Source organism: Astatotilapia calliptera, chromosome 12 (genome assembly GCF_900246225.1).
Source record: "Astatotilapia calliptera chromosome 12, fAstCal1.2, whole genome shotgun sequence".
Lineage (NCBI taxonomy): Eukaryota > Metazoa > Chordata > Actinopteri > Cichliformes > Cichlidae > Astatotilapia > Astatotilapia calliptera.
In genome coordinates, this window is record NC_039313.1 from 18,044,031 (window position 1) to 18,064,734 (window position 20,704).

General features: G+C 41.4%; 2 protein-coding genes across 5 annotated transcripts in view; one reads left to right on the forward strand and one right to left on the reverse strand.

The window, feature by feature from the left end:
- The first annotated feature begins 40 nt into the window (after positions 1 to 40).
- rhbdd3 (rhomboid domain containing 3) lies at positions 41 to 3,196 on the forward strand. Its single transcript, XM_026186373.1, has 5 exons — positions 41 to 1,071; positions 1,154 to 1,537; positions 1,762 to 1,888; positions 1,986 to 2,240; positions 2,808 to 3,196. Exons 1-5 carry the CDS (start codon positions 909 to 911, stop codon positions 2,971 to 2,973), a joined length of 1,095 nt encoding a protein of 364 aa, XP_026042158.1. The 5' UTR covers positions 41 to 908; the 3' UTR covers positions 2,974 to 3,196.
- A 31-nt stretch (positions 3,197 to 3,227) lies between these two features.
- The window catches only part of emid1 (EMI domain containing 1), a 56,061-nt gene continuing 38,584 nt past the window's right edge, over positions 3,228 to 20,704 (reverse strand). For 2 of the 4 annotated variants that reach the window (XM_026186370.1, XM_026186369.1), the window contains 14 exons: positions 17,786 to 17,875; positions 17,138 to 17,199; positions 16,887 to 17,019; positions 15,739 to 15,783; positions 15,541 to 15,648; positions 13,391 to 13,516; positions 10,971 to 11,060; positions 8,949 to 9,001; positions 8,781 to 8,843; positions 7,786 to 7,830; positions 7,544 to 7,588; positions 7,380 to 7,391; positions 5,472 to 5,556; positions 3,228 to 4,505 (listed from right to left, as the gene is read on the reverse strand). In XM_026186370.1, the coding sequence (XP_026042155.1) occupies positions 4,372 to 4,505; positions 5,472 to 5,556; positions 7,380 to 7,391; positions 7,544 to 7,588; positions 7,786 to 7,830; positions 8,781 to 8,843; positions 8,949 to 9,001; positions 10,971 to 11,060; positions 13,391 to 13,516; positions 15,541 to 15,648; positions 15,739 to 15,783; positions 16,887 to 17,019; positions 17,138 to 17,199; positions 17,786 to 17,875 (1,091 nt within the window). In that variant the 3' untranslated portion in view covers positions 3,228 to 4,371. Of the gene's footprint in view, positions 4,506 to 5,211; positions 5,303 to 5,471; positions 5,557 to 7,379; positions 7,392 to 7,543; positions 7,589 to 7,785; positions 7,831 to 8,780; positions 8,844 to 8,948; positions 9,002 to 10,970; positions 11,061 to 13,390; positions 13,517 to 15,540; positions 15,649 to 15,738; positions 15,784 to 16,886; positions 17,020 to 17,137; positions 17,200 to 17,785; positions 17,876 to 20,704 lie in introns of all 4 variants that reach the window. The other 2 variants (XM_026186371.1, XM_026186372.1) reach the window with 2 other exon arrangements.

Genomic DNA, 20,704 nt, shown 5'->3' on the forward strand with positions numbered 1-20,704 from the left:
ACGCGATACTGTTTGGGGGCTGCTGTAGCGAGAGCATTACAGATTAGATACACAAATCGACACGTACGTTTACAATAATAGCCGCATAGTCTGTGCTTTTAAATTTTAAACAACATAAAAAAAAATGCTGATTTTTAAATATTCGGAAGTCAACGTGATTTAGGGAGGGGTTATACAAGAAGTAAAATAAATACCTGTTTTTCAAGTATCCTTATGACTTAGCGTGATTATACCCACTCTGGGTAATAGATCGTAACTAGACCAGTTCTCGTGGGCCACTTAAAAAAAATCTTTATAGAACAATTTTCATATATTTGTTTCCATCTCTTCTGCCCTCTTGGCCAGATCTTAAAAAATGTCTTTGAAAACAGTTCATTCAAATAATAATCTAAATCCTGCTGGTGGTTGACGGCTTGCTAGCAGTATGTCCAGCAGGTGGGGGTAGTGCATCTTTATGCTATTGTTTTACTGCGAAGAAAAAGACGTAACGCGGAAGTTTGCTTTCATTTTCTGAATATTTTCACACTGGAGATTTGTTTATAATTGTAGGACTTTATTAGTTATGCTTTGATTATTCTTTTTTTCCTTAAAATATTTCATCACATACGCTTTGAGGATATGGCTATTTTATATACGATCAGAAGAAATTAGAGGTTGTCGTACTAGTTAGATATTTCATGTCTTTTGGTGGAATTTCTGCAGGCACTAACCTCAGTTTGAAGGATCTTTGACGGGCTGTCTTAATGCTGTGAGGACAATAATGGGTTCAGTTTAATGCCACAAACTATTTTTCGTGTTATGCAAACCAGCATATGTTTGTTTACCAATATTATGCCACTATAGCAAAAAAACAAACCCTCCAAAAAGTGAGTAGAGAAACTACAGCTGATCGTGAATAATCGTGAATAATGCTGGACTGTATGTCGTCAGTGCGGTTCTGGTTTGGATCAGGTCGTCCTGGCTTCTGCCTGGGGACCTCTTTATTGGTAACACTCATGCTACTGATGTATGCTGGGGGCATCCAGGCAAGTCTCAGTGTTGGTCCAGGAGGAGACTTCCCGAGGTTCACAGGTAACCCTTTTTTTGAGTTCAGATCTCACAGACAAGAATTGGTAAAAATCAAAACATATGCATGACCTCTTCCCCTCCTCAGATGTGTTCCTGTATGCTCTCAGCCATGATGAGCTGCCCTCTCTGCTGGTCAGTGTAGCTCTGGTGCTGCTGCTTGGATCTTGTCAGGAGCGCCGCTGGGGGACACTCGCCTTACTCGTCCTCTCCACCCTGACAATCATCGCACTACCTTTTCTTTACACCCTGCTCCTCTTTATTGGTGGGGGTGAGGCGAGCCGGATCTTTGGCTTCTCTGCCGTCCAGCTTGCTTTATTTACAGCACAGTGTCGACAGGTGACACAGAGGAGGGTGCTGAGATGTCTGCCTGTCTGGTTTCTCCCGTGGCTTTTTCTGCTGATTGGTCTGCTGCTGCTGCCCGGGACACCAGCTCTGCTTCACTTCTGTGCAATATGCATTGGGCACAACTGTATCCTACCCCGATTTTGCAATTGTTTGAAACCAAAAGCATTATATTGTGATTTATAGAGAAACAATTTTACTTGTTTTTTGACTTATTAGGACTTTTACTATTAGCTCACTTTTCTCTTATTTTTCTTGAACTCTCAATTTGTTTCTCCAGGTTTAAATCTTTGATGATGTTCATTTCCATATTCATAAGTCTTTCTATATAATACTTAATGTATCGCTCAGATCATCAGCCCTTTATCGGGATGTTACAGGAGCTGGAGGAGTCCAGAGTCTTGGATTTCATCCCTGACTGGATGTATGTTTCCACCACAGCCAGGTTAAGGTTGCCTAGCTACGCTACCTCACACAGGTGTGACTCATTTCGTTCACATCACAAGTCTCAATGAACATTCATTGGTCTTAACCTGTGTTTATTCTGAACATTTTAACCTCGTGTGTTGTCACAGATCTCAACCAGTTTCTCAGACGATACCCGTAGATCAGTCAGCTGCTGTCCCAATGAACCAACCTTCTGCTTCAAACCACCGCTCATGGATTGAACCTTTGCCTGCCTGGATAATGGAGGAGTCTACTGTGACTGCTGAGGCAGAGGTGCTGGAGGAGCAGATGCTTAGAGCGGGGATACTGGCCTCATTACAGGATGCTCCCGATGATCCTGGTGCAAAAGTGGAGGTTCCTAAATCATCGGTTTCCTCTTTGCGGTTAGTAATAACTTAATATCTTGAATTTTATGTCAGTATGCAGATGTGTGTGTATGTATTTTTTTTTTTTTTTTAACCTAGTACTACTCGATTTTCTCATAGAATACTGTGGAAAAGTCTTGAGACATCCCTCTTTGTTTTTACAGTGTGCTTCCAGACTTTCTTTTAAGTTGTCTTGAGCAATGTTTAAAGGTCTTCTGACATTGGCTGCTTTTCCCTGTATTTTCTATTTAATCCAGGAATGGCTTTTCTTTTTTCTTGTTTTTTTTAAACCATTTAACACCGACCTATCAATCATTCGAGCATATAAAAGGTTGTGCTTAGACACTTTGTTACTAGCAGCCCGTCACAAAAATACATTATTTGTCATTTGCTCAATTTTTTTGCTTGAATCTTTGAAAACTCCCTAAGAAAACACAGTTTGACAAATATAAAATAGTTTTGCACCAATGAGGTGATTCCCAAAAGCTATTAGCTGAAAACTTAGCACGGTGCGCAGCGTCGTGAGTGGTGGCTCAAGACTTTTGCACAGTACTTTATATATACTTACACAAAGTTTCCTCCTAGTCTTCAGCAGCTGGAGAAGATGGGCTTCCCCACAGAAAAAGCTGTTGTGGCTCTAGCAGCATCAAAACAGCTAGATGGCGCCATCTCCTTGCTTATAGAAGACAGCATCGGAGAACAAGCTGTGGTGGTATCTAAGGGGAAGAGCCCACTGCCACCAAACACCTAACTCGCCTCACAAGTCTGGACCGAAGTTATGCTTGGGTTTTGCTGAGCTTCAGTATGTTCCCCATGGGTTAATTGAAAAACTATTTTATTGATAACAACAATTACAGCCGTGAGTGTAGATGCAGAGTTTAGATTTTCTGTATATGCAAAGATAAATGTATGGTGGAAAGAGTGGATGTCATTTTATTTATCAAAGTGTTTAATGAATACTGGTGTCATGTAAAAAAGAGAAAAAAATAAAATAAAAAAATAAAAAACAGTGGACATTATTTTATTACACCGATCATCTAGACAGGATTATATTAACACTGTAAAACATTTTGCAAGAAAAAAGTTAAAAGTATGAAATGGTTACACAACAGCATACAAAATAAACTACAGTTCATTTTAAATAGTTTCACAATAAATGCAGAAAAAAAAGTCTTTTCATCATAACAGTATAAGCAGTTTACCAGCACAACAGTGGTAAAAGTATATTCAAGTTAACGTAACAGTTTTGCCATTTTCTCCATATGTGTGTGTGCGTGTGTGTGTGTGTGTGCTAAAGATCATGAAATATCCTGTGAGGTCTGTTTTCCTTTCAACATGTTTCCAGATTGCAACATCATTTATGGCTGTTTCTAAATATGTGGAGGCTTAAACAAGATGCAAATGTTTGTGCACGTTTACCAAGTTTAAATGTCGAAACGCTTTATCAGTACATACTTTAGAGGAGGAGGGGAGGGACCAGAACAGTACAAATCACCGTTATCAGCACTTATCTCAGTTAGTGAACGGATCACTTAATCTTTTTAGTGCACTACATAACATTGAGTTAAACAATATGATAGAAGCATAACAAATTACATACTATAGGAGGAGTTTTGTTTGTGTAGTCGTGTCCCGCAAACTGTACAGACTCCATGTGCTTAAATAATGAATTCTGTTTAGGTTGCAGTTATATTGTGAAAGCAACAAAAACTCAAATCCAGTCACTTTTCTCACATCTGACTTCTCTTTCACATGATTACTCTAAATGACCTTTATTCTCCAGGACCGTTTGTAGCTCGAGGAGCACCACAGAAGATTCAGATTTTTTCATCATCCTAATTGTGAGGCTTGGAGTTCTGTAGCCAAACAAATGAAAAACAGAAAGAGCAGCTGGAAGTATTGTGTAAAGGTAAATTGTTTGGTTATGGCGATGGATGGGGTTCGAACTAGTTCTCAGGTTCCCGATGGAGCAGGGCATTGTCGAGTACCAGTGGAGTTTCCCTGAGGTGTCCCCCATCCTATATTAGATGATACAGCCCAGAGAGGGTGTCAGTTAACGTCTAACTCTGTTGAGTGTTGATGAAACTTATAGGAGGGGAAGTCAAGCCTCTCCCCCCGCCTGTGATCCTCAGGGTGAGCCAGGGGGTGGCTACTTTCCTCGAACCTTGGTGTCGGAGGACAGAGGAGAAGCAAGTCGATGTGGAATTGAACCTGATCGCTTATCTCTGTAGAAACTAGGGGAGGATGTGCCAAACGGTCCATCCCCAGACCCTAGATCAGGCTCTGTTGAAGAAAGACAGCAGTTGGAACGGCACTTCCGTCTCCACCAGTATGTGTGCACTTTGTAGTCCTAATCCAAACCTATAAGTGGATTCTTAACTTGTTTTAGGCAAGCTGCAGCTGACTAATATGTTGTTGACTAATATGCTTTGTGTGTTTCTTATAAACTTGTTGGAAAAATGTCCATCTTAATTTTCCAGCACCCTTCAAATGGTCCAGAATGAGTCCAAAAGATGAGCTAATTTAAAAAAGAAGAGCACCAATTCATCACACTGGAAAAGCCAAAACCAGTGACAGTTTGGCACATTTTTATTTTCAATCATTTTATTGTCAGGGTGTAGACCTCTGAGTCTTTCTACTTCACTATGAAACAAGCTGATAATTCTTTAATATTAGGTAAATATTTATATTTTTTAATTATTATTGGTGCTCAGAAGTGTACCAAGTGAGACAAACTTAAAGTTGTGAGAAGAGAAAAATCCACAAACATCTATAAGTAAAACCTTGGCAGAAGATTGTAGGCTCACATGTGTCATAGTACCAAAACAGCTTATTTAAAGGATTGCATTTCTTAAAACACATCTACAACAACATTTCGTAGTTCAGTTACTGATTATCAGAATTTGCTTTTAGCTTCTAACACTTTAGATCTTGTCAAGAAGGTAAGTGGGGGCCAGCAGTTCTGCGGGTGAGGATGTCTCAGCGTTACCTGGCCAGATGATAGCCTCCAGCAGTGTCACCCTGCGAGTCAGAAGCTCAAGGTCTGCCTGCAAGTTGTGGAACATCTGCAAGCTAATGTCCTATCAGAGAGCAGTGACAGGGGGGGACTGTGTGAGGGTGTGGAAACACGAGCCCGAGTCCTGGGGCTGCTCGTGACTGTTCCCACCCCTCGGTAGGTAGAGTGGGGGTTTGAGTCGCCCACCTTTGACCCCTGCCTAAAGCTGACCCTGCCGCAGGCCTCCTACTCACCATGAATACCGATCATAGTCTCGAGGATTAAAACCCTCTCGGCTAAGATCTTCAGCGCCTCTCTGATCTGATGTATTCCGTCCCCCTGTGAAGATAGATACAGCCGTCAAGGTAAGGAGCACAAGCTAAAGAACTGCTCGCCAAGGTGCAAGTCATTTTTCTCAACACAGTCTAGCAGTTAGAAGGTTAAAACAGTCCACACATCTGCCCAGCACTGTCAGATATTATCCATTCCCTGTATTTCTCTACGCCGCCCTCATACTCGGAGCATGCTTCCATATATAGTCAGTCTCTGCCATGCTGGGCTGGGCAACATCAGCATGCACATTATGGACCTGCATCATGCTGGTGACATAACACTGTTCCAGGATATGCATTTGATCATGCCATCTGCATCTTTTTGTCAGGCAGCAGTTCAGCCAGGAAAATATGTTTGCTTTAGCGCTACAGTTTCATTCTTAGCACTGTGGTTACAACAGTAACCCACCATCACCTGACAGAATGAAGCCAGACTAGATTTACTCTCAAGTCTGTTGTCTTTTGTTAAAGGATGAGCTAACAATTCACGAGTCATACCTTCAAACAGAACACAAGTAGATGAAAAAGAAATATAGAGCATACAGAGACAGCTAAAAGTGTAGACATCACAAAAGAGAGCGTGCAGACAATAGCTGATGATTTGGGTGATTCCCACTACAAAATGCAGCAATTAATACAACCTTATGTTTAAAGAAAAAAGGCAAAGTTATTATAAACAATGTAACTTTAGAGATGGCAGCAGCATTTCTGATTCAGATTAAACTATGTCAGATTTGGGACAAAGGACGTTGTTATTAAGACACTGATGGTCTCCAGAGAACAAATTCTAGTTTGTGAATCATCTCCTGAATGAGCTGGAGGCGAGCATTTGTCGTTTTAGTAAAATATCTTAGCATTATTGGTTAATCGCCATGATGCTCGATACAGGTTTTCAAAATCCCCTCAGGATGAGTCTTGATCCTCTGACCGTTCATCCTGCATCACAATCACGTCATAAGTTTAATCTATCAATAAGCCGCACCTCCTAAAAATCAGTAAACATATTATGCTTGTTGGCTTTAATGCAGCCTCACAGACACTCTTTGGAAGTTTACATCTACTTTGCCTTTTTTCTGTTTTTAACCGCACTCTGTTATTAGTCATTAGATATACTTTTAGTTGATTAACACATCCAGATAAGAGAATAGTTTATTCAGTATAGCAATTTAGGACAAATTCATGCAAGGTTGCATTGGGGGAGAAAAGGGGATAGCTGTATCCACTCCACTCACACCACATCAACACCTCTAAACCAACACCACCCACCACTGACACATATGGAGTGATTTGGCATATACATTTCGCACATTTCTTCTGTGAGTCACTGAATATTCGATAGTCTGTGAAATCAGTTTGTTTTAATTCACATGGAATAATAAAGAATTTTGCCTTTAAAAGGACATGACCGCATCGAGCTGTTCTCTTGGTATGTTTTTGTATTTTTAGATGTATATGCCAAAGTCAGATGCTGAAAAGATGACTGTGAAAGGTAGCCATGGGGACAGCAGCTTGCAGAGGGAGCTTTAGGGTCAAGAGGACAGCAGTCCAGAGCACACCCCGAGGACCAAACAAAAACACGTTAACGTACAAACACACACAGATCAAACGATACAGTCATATATGATCAAACATAAACAACAAAGTAAAGCAGAGACCACGTGACAATCAACAGTCTGAAAAGTCTGAGCCTGAGAGAAAAAAAGATGCTGCTCAATCACCACTTTGTGGTCAATCACCACCACAAATATGGTGACTGCAAACAGATCAAAGCATAAACTGAGAACTTGGCTACACAGTGAAGAGATGATGACATGAATAAAAATATCTTACATTTGGATTGCTCTTGTAAAATGAGAAACAAGTGAAAGAAATGTAAGGATTAAGCATACGTTTCATGCCTAATATTAAAACTTTTGAAACCTCCTGACTACGACTTCTTGTTCAGGTTGTGTGTCACCATTTGAACTGTGAACTACCAGCAGCTGGCATCTTACCGGCAATCCCTTCTCTCCCGGTTCTCCTTTTGGTCCTGGTGCTCCCTGTGAAGAAATGTTAACAGAAAAATTGGTGTGATGCAGCAGTTCACATCAAAAGAAAGAGCACATTCTCTCTCTGATTGCAGCTTTGTTGGTCAATGTGGTTTACAGTGCTGCTGGTGAATGTAGTTTATACTAAAATAACCCAATATGACAGGGTGTTGATATTCTCCCCTTTTCCACATGCAGAGGTGGCTTACCGGCTCGCCGCTCAAGCCCCTCTCTCCTGGGTAACCTGAAGGTCCCTGAAAAATCAAAGACTTGTGTCATTAAGTTGTCAAACAAAGAAAAAACAGCTAAATCTTTCGAAAGAGTCCCTTAAAAAAACCAAAAAAACAAACTAAAGCTTTTTCCCCTTCGATAGTTCTCATTAACATTATGGTTGTGAAAAAGAAAGTACATCCTCTCTCACCTCTAAGGTTTTACATATTAGAGCATAGCAGAAAAAAAAAATCATCATTGTATAGTCCTGATTACATTCTATCACTATTTATGTAACAAAAACAAATCCAAATTCAGAAGCAAGACAAAACCGAGAAGCGAAGAAAATCTGAAACAGAATGGCTGGAAGAGAAAAGAATCGTTGTGTTGCAATGAACCAGACAAAGTCAAAAACCTGATTCAGATGCTGTGACGGGGCCTTAAGAGAGCTGTGCATCAACAAAATAACAGTGAGCCAAAATTCTTCACGCTGATTACAGTTGCTTCAAGTTATTACTGCTAAAAGTGGTTCAAGTAGTTTCTGAATGATGGGGATTATGATGAGGAACACATAACCATGAAGATAAAATGTTAATTCTTTGTGTTTTTAATATTTATATTATTATCATTATTGCAAGAGAAGAACGCACAAAGTGACATATTTATGGGTTGATCGTTGTATGAGATATAAAAGTCTGAAGACATTAAGCACCGCACATATAAATCTAAATAAACATGTACTTGCTTATTGAATCATCTGATTGTCTTGCATATATTATGTTCTTTAACTGCATTGAGAACATGTTAATAAATATTAATAATAAACTAATATTGTCTTACTGTACCGCACTGCACTGCATGTGCTTTTTTACTTTTCTCTGAATATGTCTACAAACTTGTCTTTTAGCTAAGCTTTTTATATTTTCAAAAATGTAATTAACATGCGCTGTGCCTCCATCCAACAAATCAATAATCTAAGCCAAAGTTTACTCACTCTCTCCCCACGTTCTCCCTTTGGCCCCACGGGGCCCTGCGTTCCAGGCACTCCAGGTTTTCCCTGTTTTGAGGCAGAGAGGAAATTGAAAATGACACAGATAAATTTGTACAAAAACAAATCTAATGCAGCGACTATCGTGCACTGCTGTGCTGTGAGCAAACTTACATTTTGTCCTGCTGGACCAGGAGGTCCTACCGGGCCTTTAGGACCTGGGGGACCTGAAAAACAGATTAAAAGATTTATATTAGCACAAGAGTTTTGTGTTTTACACCTTTTTAACCTGACATAGTGACACACAGAACCTGTAGGTGTTCATAAGTTTATGTTATCAAAGCCTTTATCTTCAAAATGGAGAAGAAAGATCAGTGGAGATTATGAAAAGCATATTAAAAGAAATAAATATAAAAAGCATCACTGACAGGCATCAGTATATACAGTTAGGTCCATAAAAATATGGACAGAGACAATCATTGACTTTTAAATGAAACAACTCAGATGCAGTTAAAGTGCAGACTTCCAGCTTTAATTCAGTTTGTTGAATAAAAAGATTGCATAAAAATGTGAGGAACTAAAGCATTTCTAACTCAATCCCTTCATTATAGGGGCTCAAAGTAATTGGACATATTTAATAACTGAAAGCTCAGTCATTCATCAATGACAGCCTGAAGTCTAGAACTCATGGACATCACCATGATGCTGGGATTCCTCCTTTTTCATGTCCTGCCAGGCCTTTACTGCAGTAGCTTTAAGTTTCTGTTTGTTTGTTTGTGGGCCTTTCTGTCCGAAGTTTCATCTTCAACAAATGAAATGTATGCCTAATTTCTTTAAGATCAGGTGACTGACTTGGGCATTCAACAATATTCCACTTCTTTGCTTTAATAAACTATTGGGTTGCTTTGGATGTCACGCAGTCTTCGTGCAGTCTTCTCTGTATGGTAGACTTGGATATCAAAATGTCTGCCTCCTGGATAGTGTTGTTCACTTGTTGTTGTGAAGGAGTTTATCATTACCCTGCAAATAATTCTGCAATCATCCACCACTATTGTCTTCTGTGGACGTCCAGGTCTTTTTGCATTGCTGAGTTCACCAGTGCTTTCTCTCTTTCTCATTATGTACCAAACTATAGATTTTGCCTCTCCTGCCATTGTGGCAGTTTTTCGGATAGGTTTTTCTGTTTTCGCAGCTTAAGGATGGCTTGTGCAGCCTGCATGGAGAGCTTTGGCTGCATATACCCTTAAAAGAAAACTGAAATGAAAGCGTCTACACATTTTGTCCATGTCCATTATATAAGTATAATTAGAATTATTATTAGAATTATAGAATGTTTCAGAAAACAGGTAGAAAACCAAAACTTGTGTCAGTGTCCAAACTGTACACAATAAAAATATAATAACACAGAAAAAGATCATAACACAGTGAGATACTGCACAAGATGTTTGTTCATTCAAACTGTAAGACATGCAAAGGGGCTGTTTTCATTTTGCATATTTGAGTTTGTTTAGAGTGTATACAGAGTTGTGACCACACCTAAGTGTAGTCATCAGTGTGTGGACTTGTTTTTGAAGGATATTTATTTCTTTCTGGACATCTGGTTAAGAATGAAAAACATTTACTGCCTGTAACATTGCACCAGTTTGGTAGTGGCTCAGTGATGAGCTGAGGAGGTATATCCATGGAGGGATGTACAGACCTCTACAGGCTAGGCAACAACACCCTGAATGCCATTAGGTATCAGGATGAAATCCTATGACCCACTGTCAGACCCTACACTGACACAGTGATTCCCGGGTTCCTCCTGGTGTACTACAATGACCTCATGTAGGGGAAGTATGCAGGCAGTTCGGAGAGGATAAAAGAATAAAAGAACTGATACCATTGACTGAGCCCTGCACACTGGCCTGACCTAAACCTAAATGTTTTTTGTCCCACGTTGCACCTCAGTGATCCCCTGGTGCAGAAGACGGGGGAGATCCCCCAGGACCTCGTCTGTCTTCTCATTAGCAGCCGCAGTGTTTTCAGGCATGCATACAAGCACGTGGGGGGCCATACAAACTACTATTGTTGATATTTTGGCAAAATCTACTAACCTGCTGCATAATTTTTCACTTTGATTTTTGTGGTGTCTTTGAATTCAGTCCTGTAGTTTAATATTTTTTAATAAAGCTGTTAAGAGTGTTTAATGCTCACCAATAGGTCCCGGAGGCCCCTGAGGTCCTGGAACAGGTATCCCTCGAGAGTCGTGGAAGGTGTTGGTGAAGAAAGGGTCTTTTCCACGATCTGGAAGTTGAAACAGAAAATGCACGTGTGTTTAAAGGAAAGCAGAAGCTATTGGTAAAGTTAAAATGAGTTCCTTTAAGCAGAAAAAAAATCCACTTTTGTAGCTTCACCATCTAAACAAACTCTTAAAATACCATTAATTTATTTTCCTCAGTTATAATACTGAGTTGAATTTATTTGTCATGCATTTCATTCTATAAAAGGAGACTTGTGATATGAGTAACATCATCTGTCCTCCCAATGAGCTCCACAGAACAAATTATATTTTGGTTATATTTCCATATTGTGCTGTTTTTGATTAGGTTCTAATTTGGTAGCCAAGCTCGATAAGCGAGCCATATTTTGCCTGTGCCAAATAAGAAATTGGTCATTCACCAACATTTCATAAAGAAGCAAAATGGCAAAATATCTCATAATAAGAAACATGAACTTCTTGATCCAACTACATGCACCCTGTTAGGCATCTTAGTGGATGGTTAAGTTTTTGTGTGACAAATCAGCCTTACCTCTAGAGGGCAGTGTACTCCAATAAACAGTCAAACTCAATCTCACGACTTCGCCAGGGCAGTAAAATATACTAAACTGTAGTTTGATACGTATAAAAGTTCAACATGACATAACAAAAAAGTTTCCACTGTTGAACAGCACTGACTGTGCATGCACAGCCACATGTGTTCGAAGAGGAAGGGCCAGTTGAAGAGGGTGGTTCATGTGTGAATGTTAGAGGAAATGTACGTTTGTTGGGTCATTTTATACTGTCAGGAAACACAGGTCCAATCACAGCATGAGGCCTCAGGAGAATTAGAGAGAAGGTGGAGGAAGAGAACCCAGAAACATCCTTCAGCTGCCTGATTCTTGTTGCACACCACTAAAAAAAATCAGGGCTGCTTTTTTGTATCTGATACTCTTCATTTCCTGCTTACAACAAACTGGAATCTGTGGCTTGACGTAACATGAAAATCTGCTCGACCACTAACAAACACTGAGGTCATGCTTTTAAACAGTCCTGTTCTTAAGTACTACGTGTTGGCCGCTGGTTTAGGAACCCTCTCCAGTCCTGCAGACGGGAATTCCAACATCCTGATGCAGATGTCGAAGCCAAATAATCCAGTGTTTTCCAAAGGAAGCTCTGCACAGAACCCCCGTCTTATGTTCCCTGCTGTTACTTTGATGTGAAAGAAATGACCCACAGTTTCGGAAATAATCATGCCAACCTCTAGCCTGCGTCTCCACACAGGAACCCGGAGCCTACAAACGGGTGTGCTGCATATTTTGTTTTTACCACTGAACCCATGTATAAAACCCGCCTGTGTGCTGACCTTGGAAGAGCTGGTGTGGGCCCCCATCTGTCTGTCACCCCCTCCACCCCCACCTCTTCCCTCAGCTGCCTGAGCGACCTACATCTGGAAGCTGTTGAGTGACATCAGGGGTGGACAGGTTCTCATCCCAGCATGTGAAGTCTGTGTCAATCTCTCTGTCTCTGACTCCATTTAACACTCTTTGATTCTGTCCTACTTGGCTGGTAGACAACAAGGAGCAAGTAGCAGTTAAAGGATTAACGTCATCTTGCCTGTTTCCTATTCTCTTTGTTTCTTTTGTAAGGCTGCTATAGACACGTGAACATTAGTTTAAAGAGTCAAGCTGGAAGTCTTTAAAATTGATGTCACCCTGCCTGAATCTGTGTGCGTACACAAGCTGATTTTGTTTGGACGTGGAGTAACAGTGACTGGTTTGGCTCAAAAACACACCAATTCATGCGAGAAGGTGGTGACATCTGACATGGACCTATTTACCATTTGGACATCTAGGTCCGTTAATAATAGGTCATGAAAAGTCATAACTGGAACCAAAGTAAAAGAGCAGAACCAATTTTTATAAACAAAAAGGAATAAAGTCACATTTAAATGGAATATACAGCAAATCAAGCGGAAGTGGGCTGTTTTTAAAAAGTCCTAACAGCTGACGTCCTTTGAGATGGAGATGCTTTAGTTTGACAATAAAGAGACTGAAAATAAAAAATAAATTGGGGTTTATGGAGTTAAATAGAAGTGTTGTACCCCAAATCCCCATCTTTGCTTGAGGCTGACAGCTGATGGCTACATTACTAGGTAGTAGCACAGCAGTTAACAGCAGTTAAGCGAAAAGGTGTAAAAAAAGTTTAGAATAAAAAAATATTTTTTTACTAGTTCTACTAAACTGAATTTGAACTTTGCTCCTTAACAGCGTGAAATGATTCGATTTATCAAAAACCTAAATGGGTATTTTAAATGTTTGTAGTGAATTAGTGTCATAATAACTACATGAGGTCTCTTAGTTGCGCAGGGTCTTACTGTGGTCTGGTTCTGGGATGCGGGCACTGGCTGGTGCTGGGGAACCTGCAGGGCCCGGAGGCCCCGGTGGGCCAGGCGGGCCTGGAAGACCTCTCCCTCCTGGCAGTCCTGTTGGACCACGGGGGCCTGGGAGTAGGCATGACAGAAAAATCACCATGGTGACAGACGTTCTGTACAGCAGGGATGTGTCACAGCGAAATAAGACCTGAGTTTCCTCTGAAGAGGCACAGCTCATGGCAGAATGATAAATGACTGTGGCTTATGTGACGACAAGAGGACAAACAACAGAGAGGAAAAAGATTAGATAAAGTGTTGAGTGATGCAACATAGTGTCTCTTAGGAGTGAGTGTGTGTCTGTGTCTACATGTGGAGTAAGATCAGGAGCTAGACTGAACAGGAGAGGTGTATAAACTTTCTTTTGTCTATAGTTAACTAGAAGATGGTCTTTAATTTACCAGTGCTGGCATCTTTACAATGGGAAATTCAAATAAACACAATAAACTCTGCAAAGTGTTGCTTGGACTGGTTCACAGTAAATTAAATGCTCTCTACATACACAAAAATGGCAAATCTGTAAGTGCGCATAAGCAAAAGGGACCCTCGTCACCCCCAAGCGTTATTTTGAAGATGGAAAAAAGCACCACAGTGACATCTGACCTCATTGTTTGGATTCCTCTGAGGTCAGGCTGTATGCTGAACACAACCTCTCGCCCTCCACCACCTTTTTTGTATATATACTAAATGACATTTCATTATTTACAGATTTTCAGCATAATATATTGCATCTGATTTGACATTTTTACTGATCGCAGTAAAGAAACAGCAGCAAAACCAGCTGCTTTGGCTACTTCATGAAGATCGCAAGCTGCAAGATGCAGCACAGTGTTCAGAGGGCCAGAAAAAGCAGCTCTTTAAAGCCTTTGTGACATATTAGGGAAAACAATTTCAGTTTTTCTTCTAGGATAATGGTTCCCCAGAGCAACTATGGGATGATATGGCAAAATATTAGTCAGCATTTTAATACGACTCTCCTGTAAGTTATCAGGGCTCGTATCATATCATACAACATCACTTCTCCTAACTACAGCTGTTCACTTTTGATTTTTCCCACAACCTCTGGCTTAAGAAACATATTTATCTACATTTAGCATGACACTGGATGCATTCCAGGCCTGTGTTTATCTTTCTCTTTGAGTGTTAAAAAAACAAAAATAAAAATCAGTACAGTAAAATAAGAAAACCACAGCGCTGCTTTTGGATACCTATGAAGTAATGGAGATAGAAAAACACCAACACCAAAGGGGCATATGGAAATCATAAGGCTCTGGGATTTCGTATACGTATCGCTTGTGTTCATTTCAATTGAAGTCACATGGTGGGTTTGTAGTTCAGCGTTTGCTCCAAATCTCATCTTTACCCAGCAGCAGGCAGAGAGCAGGGGTCACATGTTAGCCTGAGAGGAGAGGCACTCCCTTCACGATCCACAGCAGAGGAATAACAGCTTATAGCAAGAGCAGATGTTGTGACACACTTATAGACCGCCATTTACTTTATTCATTATTCAAGTCACAGCTGCCTCCGGATTTACGTTTTTCCCCGCAGGTCATTTATTATTTGTACATAACAACTGAACTCTGAATCTGTGGAACAGATTTATGATCCCGTGTCTGTTCTGGCTGCCGACCATGAAAAGCAACACATGTTGGGGAGTTTATATACAGTCAGAAAACAAATACTTTGCTACTTTGCTTCTGGAGCATGCACTTTTTAGAAACCTATGATTTTCAAAGCCAACCAGCAAAATACTCAAATTCCAGTAAGTTACCAGCAGGCCTCAAGGGGGGTTGGATTGTCCCAGCATTTAGTGCTGGAGGGTCTGCACGCCGACTGAGAGGTTTGAGGGAAAGACAAACGCTCTGGATATGGACATCACAGGTCAGGAGGAGATACTCTCCTGTTGTTTTCATAGCCCTTTGGCCTCTTGTTAGCCATTGTTCCACAGACAATAGTGACTAGATAGGCAATAACTAAACAGCTGATCTGACATACCCTCTCTCTTAGTGGCACACATGCAACTTTACAACAGGACGAGGTTTATTTGTTACTCTTATCTCTGCTAACAAAGACCTTTTCCTTGAGTCCACCGTTACCTGCTGGTCCAGGGGATCCTTTTGATCCAGGGGCTCCAGATGGGCCCCTTGCCCCGGCCCCACCTCGAGGCCCAATAGGACCTGGCAGCCCTTGAGACCCTGGCTTCCCTAAGAGAAGGAAACAGCCATGAGTAATCGCAAAGCCCTAACTGGTTTACATCTTAAGTAGTTTTACATCAACTGAAAGTTACAATTTACCATCTCTGCCAGGAAGCCCATCTCTTCCCTTTTCACCCTGAGGACCTGAAATTAAAACAGGAGAGGTTTGATAAAAACAATCCAAGTATAATCCACCAAAGGATGAGGTGCAAACAGTCACAGGAAGAATGTGTCATTGTGTTTATAGGTCAGTATTAGGGCTCATTAAATGTTTTAGCTAGAAAATAAAACATTTTTAAAGTGCCAATTTTATATACATTTTAAAGGGCTAGTTAATTCTAACACAGGAAACTGATTTCCCTTACCTAGGCAACTCTTGGGGTTTATGTAAAGCTTTGGTTGTAGTGATTTTTGGGAATACTTTATTAAAAGGAAGCAATTTTACACATCAGATTTCATTTGCAGCTCTTCCATTATTGGAAACAGTCGTATAAAACCTGCAGAGAACAGCGTAAAGACATTAAATGATTTCATTTATATCAGAATCTATTAAGGTCTTATTCAGCAGAACCTCCACCAGAACAGTTAAGCAACACCCCACACATAGTGGTGCTGAAGAACAGGCAGAATGAGGAAAATCTAAACCAAGCCTTCACTATGCATTACATAAGAGTGCACTTTGGCCTGAAGGTGGCACCAGAGGAAAACTCACAGGGTGCTGGTTTAGAAATGGTTTATCCTGTGGGGAGAAGGAACTGGTTCAGAAAGATGTTTTATATTTCTGATTTACAAATGGATCAGGGAGCTTTTTCTTTGACACAGGGAGCAGTGGATGAGCACTGGGGAGTAACTCAGCCAGAGCGGTAGACCAAACAGCACTCAATTTCTCCAGGTTTGTCTCATTTAAGACAAATAAAAGTCTTTAATTTGAAAGTCCAGTAAATCAAATCTTTCTCTTGCTGATGGTATAACAACACTGATGACTGCGTCTTTAGCTGCAGCCAGTGCTGGGCTCAACTCCAGGAAAGGAGAGGACGCTCACAGAGCTGAAAGAGAGCTGCACTCTGACTTTTGTTAAAGGAAATAAGTGCGTGTGCATTGGGTGAAACAGGATACGAGCAGAGGTGTGCAGGTAGCGAGCAGGAAAAGCTGCAAGGAATGATTTCTGACTTAATTATTAAACGTAAACGTTGACGGAACTAAATGGAAATGCCTAAACTTGACACGTGAGAGCAGGATACACCTACCTGCAGGTCCCTGCTCACCAGGAGCTCCCTGAGCGGGCACAGCCCCCATCAGTAACGAGGTCTCTGGAGCAATTCCCACTTTACCCTGAATGTGGCGATGCGATATGGAGGCCGGAGCTGTGAGTAATTGGACCTGGTGCAGGAAAACATAAAACAAGCGCAGGTAATTAAAACAATACGATTGTTTAATGTAGGCCAGTCACGTTCCTCAGCGTTTCACATGCTGCGTCTGAACAAGTAAAAGTCTTCACCTTCTCCTCCAGCGTGTTCAGCCTGTCGCTCATAGCAGTGATTCGACTGCAGTTGAGACAATCTGAAAAACAGATTTTAGTTGGAGGAATCAGACATGTAAAGATGTGGCATACCTACTTTTAGGATTAGGCTTAAACTTTTTCTTTGATAAAGCTTATAGTGAGAGCTGGATCAGGTGACCCTGAATCATCCCCAATTATGCTTCCAAAGGCTCAAGCTGCTGGTTGACCTCACATGATCCACTGAGCACTGCTCTTTTACTCTTTTCACTCCCCGTGTGATGAAATGTCATTAGCTTTGTGCCTTCTTTCTCCTGCGGTTTGTTCTTTGTCCTCTATAGGTATCATGTGCAATGTGCTGACCCCATCACTCTGCTATTGATTGTTATTGTTATATCTTTGTTTTCCACCCTGGGCCTGGTTGTGAGGTTTTTACCTCCTAAACGGGAGCTGTTGTCTTCCCTCTGTTACCAACTAAATTACCAAGTTCTTACTTAAACCATCTCCCTACCTTTGTACCTAAAAGATCTTTTCCTCACTGTGTTATGCATCCTGAGATTAATTTTGTTGTGGTTTGGCATTACAAGAATAAAACTGAGATGAGAATTGCCGTCTAGTCAAAATAATATCGTATTCACAGTTACTTACTGGAGATTGCTTCTCCCGTGCGTGCAGGTGGCCGGCGTAGAGTAGATGGTTTTCTTAATGCCTCTTGAGCTACAAGCCGGTTTCCTGCATCTGTTTAAACCAAAAGACAAAGTGGAATAAATGTCAGTTCTGTGTTTTGCATTTGAAGTTTTTATAATTTCCTGAGCTTGACAACATAATATTTAGATCCCAAAAGGTTAATTCTGTTCATCTGGACGTAGCATTTTCAGTGGGAAACGTTTCGCCACTCATCCCAGTGACTTCTTCAGTCTCAGCTGACTGCAGGTTTCCCCAACCTTATAAGCAGTACCTTTGCACAAAGGTGGTTAGTGAGTGTATTTTCTAGTTTACCAGTGGCATTAGAGCTAAAATGATTGCTTGGGAAAGAAAAGGAAACCATACATCATCATCTGGTTTAAGTAAAGAGACTAAGACAGGAGTAGGCAACTCCAGGCCTCAAGTGCCGGTGTCCTGCAGATTTTAGATGCATCCTTGATCCAACATGGCTGATTCAAATTGCTAAATTACCTACTCACCATCTCTTGAAGTTCTCCAGAGGCCTGGTAATGAACTAATCATTTGATTCAGGTATGTTGGCCCAGGGTGAGATCTAAAACCTGCAGGACACCAGTGCTTGAGGCCTGGAGTTGTCTAACCCTGGACTAGGACAACGCTCATCTCTGATTCTCACCGCCAAACTGTAGGATTCAGCATTCAATTTTGTGTTTAACCTAATGTCATCACTCCAAGAATTCAGTTACAGACTGTGTTGTGGGTTCTATCAAGATGTTTCACATACATGAAATTGAAAATGACCTCTGTGCTGTTTCTGTCCTCCAGGTGAGCCAGACAGAGCTCAGAAAGGGAAATTAACAGTGACAGTTGCAGCTCTTGTATGTGTTACATTTCCAAAGAACAAACACTGTGCTGCATTTCAGCTGAATTGTTTTGCTTTTGCCTCGTTCCTTTAAGGAGGATAGCATCGCAAGGCCTGGGAAAGAGGGCGTGTGAAGACAAACAATAGTTTCCTTGTTGAAAAAGAATGGGGCAGTCTCGGTCCGCATTCTGTTTTGCCTTCATTTTATGAAGTGTGGGAGTTTGTGTCCCAGGGTTGTAGATGATTTGAATGGGCAGACCTCTGTGGAAATGCTAGACTGACTCCATTGTCTGGCCTCGGCTGGCTGTGGTTGGCCCAGGTGCTCCTGATACAAACAAGAGGCTGGGTTCAGCACCTCATTAGCCACCAGGAAGCATGCCTTTCCATTCAGTGGCCAGCGGCCACAGTCGACGCCAAGTACTACACTGAACGAAGCCATGAAATAGCACCTGCAACACAGAGGTGAAGTAGGACAACGGCATTTTTCTTAAACAGCTTCGCGTTTTGTAGCATCGAGATGTCATAATCTGTCTCTATGCACTGCAGGCCCGAAAAAGGAAAATAGAGCGCTTACTGTCATGAAGGAAGAATGAACGTTTTGAAACCTGAGACGTAAAAAGCATAATGAGTTCAGATATTACCCAAAGAGGGGAGAGTGAAAGGGCAAAAGAGGAGTATGAAAAGTACACAGAGCACATGGTTTAGGGTAAAGTGAGACTGCTCCAATAATACCCCGGCCCCGCCTCTCCTCGACCTCTGTGCTCATGATTTCACTGTTTTGGGTTCTGGGTATTTCTCAGAGGATTACAAGTGTAGATGGATTCAAACCATGTAATGTTATGGCATGACCTCCGGATTGTAGAAAACTCCTCCATGCTTCAGTAACAGCATAAACCTTGCACAGAGACGAGGACATTTCGATGTCTGCTTCACTCTTCTGCAGCGTACTTCAGTCTACATGGAGGAAGGCAGAGGAGACAAAGAGACGTGTCTATGTGCATGCACATCCTGCAGGCTTTTCTCTGTGAAGCCCACTTCATATAGATGGCTGCATTCAATTACAAAGGTAGGAGGTGGGGGTGGGGGGGGGCTCAGGATAAGAAATCTAGCTCTCCCTCCTCCCCTCCTGACAGCGCGTCTTTTCCCTCTAAAGTAAAGAACATTCAAGCGCCAAGATCCCCTCACCCACACTCGAGCTATTGTATGAAGCATTATGCCGGCTTTGGCACAAGAACTATAGCCTCCCACACACCTCTTGCACACTTTCTCTGTCTCTCGGTCTTGCAACAACAAATATTGAAATCTTCAAGACCCCTTTTTTTCTTTAGCATCCCCTCAGACAGTATCACTTTACTACAAAGCCTGTGGCGTGCACGCATGCAGACCTGAAGAGTGAGGATGACTGGGATGCCCCAAGAGTGCCTCCATCGCTCTGCTGGCCAACAATAACTTCATCACAGTTAATGAGTGGCCCCTGATGGACACGGTTCATCGTATCCCCTATTTGTTTGAGCTTACTGGGCTAATTGCCCCAGTGAGAGGGGGATCAAAAAATGTGTGAATGCATCTGATCTTTTTACCCCGTGTTGCACTGGGTTCCAATCAGTGACAGACTCAGAGTTCTTCATTAGAGAAAGACCCCTGCAGAGAATTCAGCAGACCAGAGGCTGACATCAGCCAGCACTTGTTAAGCTTTTCTCTCTTTTGCACAGAAATCTCACACAGAGTTGAGTGAGTTTACAAACCCTTTCTGGATTTTCTTTGATGCTTCTGGTGCAATAATCTCCGAGGAACATGAGGGAGAGATGAGCAAAGGTCACAAAGAGAAGGTTATCTTTTCCCATTTTAAAGTGAGGGTGCATTTTCGAGAACGAGCAAAAGGATCGAGGCAAAAGTGTTACAACTTTTAATGAGGGTTCTGAAAAACAAATCAGTTATTCGACCTAATCTGACATTTATTATGGAGTTCTGAAGTTATCCAAAAGTCAAAGGGAGATTCTGCGCACACATTTAAGCATGCGGCCGGTGGCTAAGGCTAGACC